The sequence below is a fragment of the Atta colombica genome, unplaced genomic scaffold (assembly GCF_001594045.1).
Source record: "Atta colombica isolate Treedump-2 unplaced genomic scaffold, Acol1.0 scaffold163, whole genome shotgun sequence".
Lineage (NCBI taxonomy): Eukaryota > Metazoa > Arthropoda > Insecta > Hymenoptera > Formicidae > Atta > Atta colombica.
In genome coordinates, this window is record NW_017259254.1 from 2589950 (window position 1) to 2600637 (window position 10688).

The window sequence follows — 10688 nt, forward strand, 5'->3', positions numbered from 1 at the left end:
TCTGTCGGCACTTCCTTATTAAGATTCATTCTACGGAAATCACTGGGTCATGCATGACAAGAGTGTACTGACTACCACTATCTCTTGCGCTGATACATGTAAAAAAACTTCCAAAAAATGCAACAAACATATAAGGAATAAAAATAAGTTATTAGGAATGTAACAGAAATATAAAAATTTTGCGTCTTTTAAAAAAAAGAAATTGGAGCATAAAGTAAAATGGAAAAATTGCATTTCCTCAAAGAGAGAAAGATTAAATAAAAATTTCTAGTATTTCATAGTATATGGAATTAAAAAATAAATAAATTTCGTAAGTTAATTTAAATGCTTAATGTTTATCTGTCCTATTCAAATTATTTATCAGATCTAAATTGTGCATTTAAAAGGCACATGCAATCTTTTAAAAAAATTAAATTACATAATATAATCTAATATGATAATAGATCGATTTTTTTGAAAGTTAGGATATTGAGTCTTAAAGAAAATCAATTCCTATTATTTTCTTGAACACGAAGAAGGTAAAAACGATATGAAAGAAAAATGAAAAGCAGAAATTTGCCGTGGAGAGACTCATCTCTCAAACTCACCAATTCGAATCTCGAGCAAAGAGACTTTAATGCGATGTAATCGTCAGTCCGAAGAGCCCTCTAATATCAGCCGCCGTCTCGGACAGGCCGATAGTTAGTGGAAAGTGCGGGTAAATGTAAAACGTGACGCGGTTTCAATCCGTCGCACGTAATTGGGTGTAAAAGTCGATTCACGTCCACGGAGACAAACGAGACAAACGAAAGAAGAAGAAGATACGAAATTGGCGAGATCTATCATTTGATCTTCAGAACATGATTCTTTTCTCTTTCCCTCTTCGATTCGTACCAATCTTGAATCTGGAAAGTCTTCTACGTATTACGGTAACGTAAACGAAAAACGTGAATTGCGTTGAAGAAACGCATAATAGAAAGACAAATGTTACATGAAGAGGGAGGATAAATGAAAGTTCGTTCTTTCAGAAAGCTCGTTTTACTTCTAATACTCGCGTGCATTAGTCTGACATCGATAATAAATCTTTGTTCAAGTCTTTCTGATCATTTGCTACCTTCTATGGTGTACGATCTACTTAATAGACAATTAAATGTGGACAGGTAGTTTCTATTGTTAAAATAAAGTAGAAAGTTATTCCAAAAGTATAGAGTGAAATATAATAAAAAAATACAATGCAAAGGAGAAATTTTATAAACGGAAAGATTAACAAAATCTTCACGGAAGAAATATTATTTTATATCCCATTTCTTCTTTTCTTTGATAATTTGATTAAGTAGCTTTATTTTTTACAAATTATGATTGTTTTCTCTAGTAATTTTATATTAGGTAGCTTTATATTTATACAAATTATGCTTATAATAGTAAACCGCCTATTTTCCTCAACACAGAATAGCTCGTGCCACAAATATACCGGTGTAAAACTTAACATAGAAATATTTTCAATAAAATGTCATGGTTGACCGCACGCTTATATATTGTATCAGAAATTTCTCACGTTGGTGGACACACCTTAACACGAAGGTCATATAATATGAGATAAATATTTTAACTCCGTGAAAAATATGAAACTACAACTACGCGCGTGCAAGACGAATAATTCATGATTACTTTCTATAGAACGGTAACAAGAAATAATTTAGTTTTACATATAATAATTTTATTTGCAATATTTCAAGTCTAAATACTGCAGATATTTTTTATTTCCTCCTGTTGTTTATATATTGCAATTAATTTATAGAAACTATCACAAAATGTCTTAATTATCTTTATAATTCTATACAGGGTGTAACTGAAATAACATCCACTAATCATACAATGCTATTTCTAATAGAAAACTAAGTTGAAAAGTCCTCCATCATTTTGCAATTTTTGTTTGCAACAGTTATTAACAGTAACGAGATATTAATTTCCAAATTATTTATTGCCGAATAAACGGATAAAATCGATGTATAAGATAATTTTAAGATACTTTTTCGTGTTCTTTGTGAAATATTTTGAAGATTTTTTTTAAAGAGCTTAAAGAACTCTTAAAAATATTTTAAAGCTGTCTTGTACGTCAATTAGACATTTTGTTCATTGCGTAAAAAAAATATTGCAAAAATTGCAAAATGGTAGAGGACTTTTCGTCTCAGATTTTTTATTAGGAATAGCACTATATGATTAATGGGCATTATTTCAGTTACATCCTGTACAACATAAAGTTTATTTTTAAGGAAAACTAAAGCTATTTTCTCATTAAACAAAATATATTAAGAAATGAGTTTAAAATAAATTTAAAAAAATGAATCCTTCTAGATTTTACTATGACAGTATTGCTATCACTGAGTTCCACGTTCTTTATAATAGATAAATGGAATCTTTATGATGCCGTTACGATGATAATGAGCAAATTTCGCTTGCCAAGTTTCGGCGATAAGCTAAAGTGCTTTTTCGGCATTGAAAAGATAACTGTGTCATGTTTCGGCTTGATATACTGTTAATTGGACTTAAAGAAAAATATAGAATTAAAAAAAATTCCAAATCTCACACGTCCGCTTCATTTTTTCATCGAGTCTCATCCTTTATACTTAAAATAGTTTGAAAATCTTCTGAGTTTGAATTTTATGTTTTATTGATTTTCTATAAAGATTCCGATCTCCGGGGGGAAAGGAAAGACTGCTATCGGGACCGTGTCAAAAATCTCGCAAGAGAAGGCTGGTTTGATATTGATGAACGATTCAGCCCACTTTCCCACACACGTTCATAATTCGTACACGGCCCTCGTTCTCAAGAGGGAGGAACCGGTGTTACGGCAATTAATTCGTACGCGATCGACACGCCGCTCCGAGCCCTTTTGAGAGCGTTCCTTTTTCCCTGTTCAGATTCTCATCTCCCACCGTCGCTGAGAGACGACGTGCGCTATTTCCGTGAACCAAATACGGCGGTCGGTCAAAGACTGGGAACAGAGAGCGCCGACGCTCACGCGGTGGCGTGAACGATTGATGAGAAATGTCGGACTGGTTTTCTTTCGGATCCTCTTTTAAAGCTCGACTTTAACTAAACGATGACAATCGCACAACAAAGAAACTTAATTACATGCATCAGCAATATTTTTGATAAATATTTTGTCTTAGCCTAATATAAAAATGCATCATCTTCTTATTGTGTACCGAATATAAATTTTCTGTTTTTCATATCTATCGAAAATTTTATCAACATTTTCTCTCTGCAGGCGCAGTTTGCAATAAATGTTATTTGTGCAGTAATATCTGTAGATGTGAGAAAAACCAATTAAATTTTTACTTGTTTATTTTTTGTTCCTTTTTATTTCATTTAAAAAAACCTATCAATCAAGCCAGTTCTACATTGATAATTAAAATGGAAAAAGAATGGAGAGATTCGCATAAGCCTACCTCACAGGTAATTAAAGTAGAACGCATAATAACGGAATGGACAACGAGATCTTCGCTTCGGGCACTTGCCGTGATTATTATTGTCGTCCGTGTTTTTTCTGTCATTCTCCTCCGACAACAAAGCACGCCGATTTTATGGCGATCAAAAGGCACTGCCACTCGCTCGAGGTAATCTACTGACCGTCACAGATTAATGTTGTAGAACGAGGAAGAATAATACTTTTATGTTCTCGAATAGATTTACGCGTGTATGGATCATTTAAAATTAGAACAGTCAATATCATTCTATGACTTGGAAACAAAAAGAAAAAAAAAAGAGAGATAAAATGGGTATTATAGCTCATACGTGTCATATCATTGTCGTACTTTGTTTAGATTTTTATAACATACTCATCTATTAAGCAACAATACGAGACTTGTTCAAAGTCTCGCAAGAGCTTACGAAATAAAATATTCTCATTTAGCAATGCTGATGAGGCAATTCTGAATATCTTTCTTGGTCTCTCTTTCGTACGATCGTGACCATCCGTACGTGAAAGCGAGGTACGCCTGATCGAAGTGCTTCGATCGAACAATTAAACAATTGTTAGGGCTGACCCACTTCTTTGCCAGGACACGTTGTCCTTCCTCGTTGTACGCCATCGTACGTAACATGGCTCTTTCGATCTACAATAGAGATCGTTCAGATTAAAATCGATCGCGTGCGTTCAGCTTATTTGGTAAAACAATCAAATGCAGAGATGTTACCAGCAATATAAATATACATTCGGCAGATACAAAAAAAAGCATAAATTATATTTAATAATTTTATAATAATTATTTTTATACTGTAAATATATACGAAGTCTTTAATACACAATTAGCATTAGATTCATCCTAAACTATTTTGTTACATAAAGTTTTGATATTAATTATTCAAATTATACTATTAAGAAAATCAAAATGCATCTAAATATTTAATTACATCAGACATGAACGTTATATCATCGAATTCTTAATTCATTCTGATTTCTTTATTCAAGCGCGTTAGATATACCACTCGAGATGCTAACGCACTTTAAACCACAAGCATATTAACGTCGCGCTTACGAGGAAATTGTTCCGATTAATAATTAATCAGTTCGATAATGTTGTCTCGTGTTATCGCCTGCGCGATGCTACTCGGTCTTCTTTATTACCACTTGCCGATGATAGATGGATCGATCCAGACGAAGCGTTAAACTACCCATTACCACTACGCATTTCCGATCGCATCATCACATGGTTAATAAGATAATAAGTACCACGCTGGGGATGAATAATCGCGATAGGACGCCCTGGAGCAGCCGATCTCCACGCGAGTACGTCGCGCGGCGTCGATTAACCACAGCAATAAGGAAGCGTTCACGTCACGGATTAATTGCAAAGCCCTCTTTATAGTTTTCGATGCGAAAGAATGCACTTAGGATGTATCGTTGATTAGTAAGCCGATATTTCTCGATCGACTTCATAACGGTATACACCACGAGAATTCGACATCGGGATATTTCAATTCCACGTCTGTTTTCCAGTGGACCAAGACATGCAGATGACTTGGAAACGCGTTTCCTTTTATGACCAAAAACTGTTGAAGACAGACATTATCGATTGATCAAAATTACAATCATGATGTTAAGTAGCGACTTCGTCAGAGTGAAAGTCCAACGGCTGCTGTATTAACGCCGTCGTCAACTCGGTTATGTCGGGTGTATACGACTTCACGCGATCGCGTACACGGCGGCACACGGGCAGCACGCATCTTGTATCTAATTATCGAGGAATGCTTTGTGCGTGTAGGAAGCCGCGCGCCGACCGTTCGGGCTTAACAACTCAGCAGAAGAAAAAGAATCGAGCCCACGAGATTGAGCGGTACACGCACGCACTTATATTTGATACACGTACGACACATTTCGGTTAATTTCGCACTCGCACCATTTCTTCCTTTTTTTTCTCTTTACGGTGGTTTTTAACGAGTGTTAAAGAATATATTATCAAGAGATAATTCGGCGACCTGAAAAAAATGCGGAACTTGATAATTCCGAAAAGAAGAGATTAAAAGAACATTAATTCGACTTACTGTATGTTCGAATTAATGTCTCCTATAATTCTTCGTTTAACTTCAATTTTTTTTAAATCACTAATAATTCAAGAATCATGGCTGTATTTATTCAATTCTGAGAAGAAAAATAACATTGCTGCTCTTTCAACGACAATTGTGCATTGAATCAATTAGATAGTTTATTAAACATCCGCTAAAGTCTTTGGACGAATTTTTTAAATTAAAAACTGGAAACGCAAAGTGGAAGTAAAGACTATATTTATGAGCAATCTCTTTTCTCTTTAGCACTAATCTGATCTTGTAATTTCGACGAATGTTGTTCCCCCATGTTGATCGTTTTGGACGTCTTGATGACGGAGGAATATGAAAAAATGGTGAAAATTATAGACCCGAGTATCGCGAACCGCCCAGGTCATTCATTCACACTCGGGTTCCCAAAGGGCGGGCCATGCTTTACGTTCCCGTGATGGATAATTAATAATTATAAAGCGATCAAGGGAAGGGTGGCATTTATGTGATCCGCCACGGTAATTTCCGATTCGCTTGTGCATGAAAGATGTGAATTCGTGGCAACCTCGATTTTGTTTTCCCCTAGAGGGCTCGTTAAGAAGGAGAGAAACTGCATACATGTGCATAAAATCATGATTAGATGACGGTTCAATGTCAAATTTTAATGCAATGCAAATCCACAGAAAATCGCATTCATTTTGCATGTAGAAATGAACAAAAATTTCTAATGCTATCATATATAATTATTAAAGGAAGATCGTCAGTATGTTTCACGAGATAATTTTCAATAATTCAAGGTTTATCCAGAAAGAGATGTATAAATGCATAAAAACACATTTGTATTACAAGAAATAAAAAGAAAAAAAATAGACATTTTAAGAGAAATGTATATTGTGTGAAATATATGTTATAAATACCACTTTTTTATCAACACTATATTAAGAAAAATTGAAAATTTGAAAGTTCGTAATAAAGATGTCGAACAATACATCGTTCCTCGACCATTCTCCATTCTAGACTGTTTATCGATTCGCGTGATCCTACCATCGTATTATCGATTATACTCGGACGCGTTGGCAATGCCAATCACGTCCCCAGACTCGGTCGTCATTATGGAAATAGTGAGTGTAATGCGTCGGGGAGGCAGATGATTGCACGCGTTCACCGATCTTCGTGGCATCTAATACGAGGAAAACGCGTTAACATGCGTGTTTGCTTTAGGCATCTCTTAGAATCAGCGATTGAACAACTACTCAGCTGAAATTACTGGAGAAATTATCAAGTGTAATTTTATATTAAATGTTTTCATTTAACTAAGTTTAGTCCTTAAATGTTTTGTCAGAAAAAATAAAATTCAAAGTCAATTAAGAATCTATCTTTGTTGATAATAATACATGTGTACGTAAATAATGATAGATATTAAAGGAAATTATTTTTCTAGATAAATACAATAATAAATTATAAATAAATATCGCATAAAATCAAGCTATTCTCAATAATGAAAGAGTTGGATTCTCTCAATAGCACTGACAAAGCTGCATCGTGTTTGCGAAGGACCAAAGAATAACAAGTCGGTGATGTTCGTTGGCGAGCCTAACGCTCCGCAAAAGATCGATGAGAGATCGAATGTCAACACGAGAGATCGTTCGATGGCTAGGTATACAGCGCTGAGATTTTCGAAGCGAAAGTTCGTTCGTGGAAGTGAAGATAGGGAGCCCTTTGTGCGTCTTCCATTGTCGACTGAGGGAGGCTGACTGGCTGAATTCAATGCAAGTCGCGCTCGAAAGAGTGGCCATACGCGGCTCAAAGGGAGGATAGTCCGTGTATACAAGACAGTATAAGCATTGCGTGCAATAACTTCGGTGTAATCGTCGAGAAACGAGTTAGGAGAGTGGCCATGTATGGAGAACTTTCATACGCACGCGGAATAACAAACCACGTAGCAATCGATAATCTTCTAGTTCAAGGCTACATCAACGTATAAACAACGCTCATAATTGATGTGCTAATCTAAATTCTTTCAATGCTATTCTTTATTCTCTTTATTCTTTATTCTTTATTCTCTGTCTGTGGACAAATATATTTGAATTATAAGAATAGAGTAATTACTTTTTTTTTTCATTAGATACACAAAAAGAATAATTTTGTTGAAATATTTAAAAATTTAGCTAGATATAAATGAAAATGATTTTGTTGGATCAAAATAATTATGTAAGAATCTCAAGTAGCAATGCTGCAAAAGCATTTAACATTCTAGTAACCAGTTTGAACGTTCTACCTAATTATTTTGATCATTCAACAAAATTATTTTTATATTCCTATACAGTTAAATTTTTAGATAAAACCTTTCCGTGTAATTATTACATGTATAAATATCCCGTATTTGAAAATCTTAATCTTATGATATCTCCCTCCTTCCCTTACACATCTATTCAAATATGCCGTTACTGCATCGGATATATGACACGATCGGTCTATAATCTTTTCTGACTCCCATCGTGATAGCAACATCGAGGCTAATGTTAATCAGATAGGCTAGCGTTTCGGTACGGATTAGCCAGTTTGCGAGTGAGGAAGATTTACAAGACTTCACGAACGACATATTAATTTACGTAAAACTTACCTCGTGTGCTTGATCCTCGATGCTCCGCAGAACCGCGAGATTGCGGATAGTCGCGCGTCGCGACTCGAACGATGACTCCAGCCTGGTGGCAGCCTTACCCACCTCCTCCACCAGTCTTCGGGCTCGTTTCACCGACAATCTAGAAAGATAAAAAGGAACCGTGATCATGACGCACCGTTAGGAATCCGCGTGGCCATCTCCTCATGTACAAACGATCGAACCCTAACCACGAACGAAGGTCAGGATGCAAATCAGAGTTGAATGTTTCATCGACTAATGTGTTTCGTTATCTTTGCATTAAAACGTCCTTGATTGATACTTGTTTCATAAGTATAGAAATCAAAGAAAGTTCGATGTAACCCTCAATCAATCTAAATAACTTTTCAAATTTGATATTTTCTTAATCAAAAAAAGAAATCATTTGCATAATAAATAGATAATAAGTCGATGTTACTACAAGTAACATTCAATTATATACTAGTTAATTATACTAATTATACTAATTATATATTAATTATACTAATTATATTAATTATATACTAATAGTTATACTAATTATTAATATTAGAATCACATGTTTAAAAAAGTAAAAATTGAACGTCGACATTTTGTGCATAGAAAAATTATGTTATGTGAGTCAAGAAATCATTTTTCAACAAAAATATAAGTTTGACAAAAAAAGTTTTATCTGTGTAATCTAAAAGAAACGGGTCCTTTCTTGCATGATATAAATAAAAATAAAAAATTCTACCTAACGTGCTCAATGTGTAGAAGGGGAGCCGCGCGTTCCTCGAGTGCGGCGATGGCTTCTTCGGCATCTCTAGACGTTCTTCTCAATGTGGGGTCCGTGAGGAGCCGACCGAGAGGCGTCAAAGTGCCAGACAGGCTTGTGCATTCCTTCAGGTCCGACATTTCGAGGGCTAATCTGCGACCAGCCGATTGCCACTCCGTCATGAGACTGTCGTACTCCTATGGGAAATCAAAATACCGATCATGGCGAAATGATGTCTATCTACTTCTCGCGATTTAGTGAAATGTCCTTCATCGGCAACTGGTATCCAGGAGGAATGCCAGCGACGTAGAAGTAGACATGTCTAATACGGCGATTGCGCGATTCAATGAACCGTAATCGATCAATCATTGCAAACCTTACGGGGAATACATTGTTTAAAGAAGTACGTAATGAATGACGCATATCTGTTGCACGTAGAACAAATACATTGAACTATTATCTCGATAATTTCTTAGCTCCAAGTGCCCGTTCGAATCGCTCCAATCACGTGCGCACAAATACCAATCGCGTTAGATCAACTCGCGACGAATATGGCGCATGTTCGGAATAGCGATTGATATCGATTTCCGACACAATTAATTTAATACTGCATTTATATATCAAGTTTTCAGACATATCTTTGTGACAAGATATATTAATTTTAGTCGATATAAAATCAAGATTACAGAAACGTAAAAATTAGATTATCAGTATACTACCTTTCATATTTAACGTAAATAAAAAAAGAAAAATTGTGTGTGTGTGTGTGTGTGTGTGTGTGTGTGTATGTGAAATATGTAATATTATGTAAAATATTCAATTATCTTCAAAATTTAAAATACTTAATAATCATATATTACAATTATATGTACGATAGGTTATAGTTACAAGTCCAACCGATATCTTAATTTTGTGAAATTGCCCAGTGATTAATCAATCTCATATAATAATCGATCTCCGGGTATAAATCCATTATGTCCGGAGATAATCGATGGCTAAATTTCTATCATGGTAGTATTATAGGACAGCTCAACAACTGTAGAATAAATTCGGACGATGCAAAATTATTAATTACAGAAGATAATTACCTCGCATTCTCGTCAAATATATTTTTAATTTCTTTTTCTCATCACAACTTTCGATTAATAATTGATTATTACCCGATTTCACCAATCTTCTTCAACTTTTTATTAACTTTTTTTATTAATGAACATAAAATTAATAATTCATGATTAAAAATTAAAGTAGCATTAAATTTTATTAGCTTTCGTAAGAGATATAGTAACATCTTCATTAAACTCGATTTTAAAAAATTTAAATATCTTTAATAAAATTAAGTCTCAAAGAATAAGTAAAAATATATACAAGATATAATTTTGTTTAAGAAAATGATTAAAAAATTGTAATAATTAAAATATAAAGACATTTTGATAATGTGAAGTACTGATTAATTAATAATACTAGTCAGTGCCACGATCGAACAATAAATCGACATTCATTGCGAAAGATTACTGAAATAAGCAAATACCATTATTTCGAGCGACTTCCAGCTATTTATTTCATCAAATTTGCCGAATCATCATCATGATGTTGAGCTGATCGAAGCGGCTTACTGTTGATTGACATTGAACGACAAATTGCGACAACAATTTGTCGCAAGATTCACACTATCGAAATTGTTTATTTGCATTTGCAAGCGTGATTTTCGCGTATTTTATATAAACTATTATTATTATGTAATACATTATTATATAATACAGTGTATCATATATTATA

General features: G+C 34.4%; 1 protein-coding gene across 1 annotated transcript in view; it reads right to left on the minus strand.

Moving 5' to 3' along the window:
- Positions 1-10688, minus strand: part of LOC108686058 — a 229839-nt gene that overhangs the window by 31318 nt on the left and 187833 nt on the right. Inside the window, exons 10-11 of the mRNA XM_018191122.1 lie at positions 8892-9109; positions 8141-8279 (exon numbers count right to left, since the gene is read on the minus strand). Coding sequence (XP_018046611.1) covers positions 8141-8279; positions 8892-9109 — 357 coding nt within the window. The remainder of the gene's footprint in view (positions 1-8140; positions 8280-8891; positions 9110-10688) is intronic.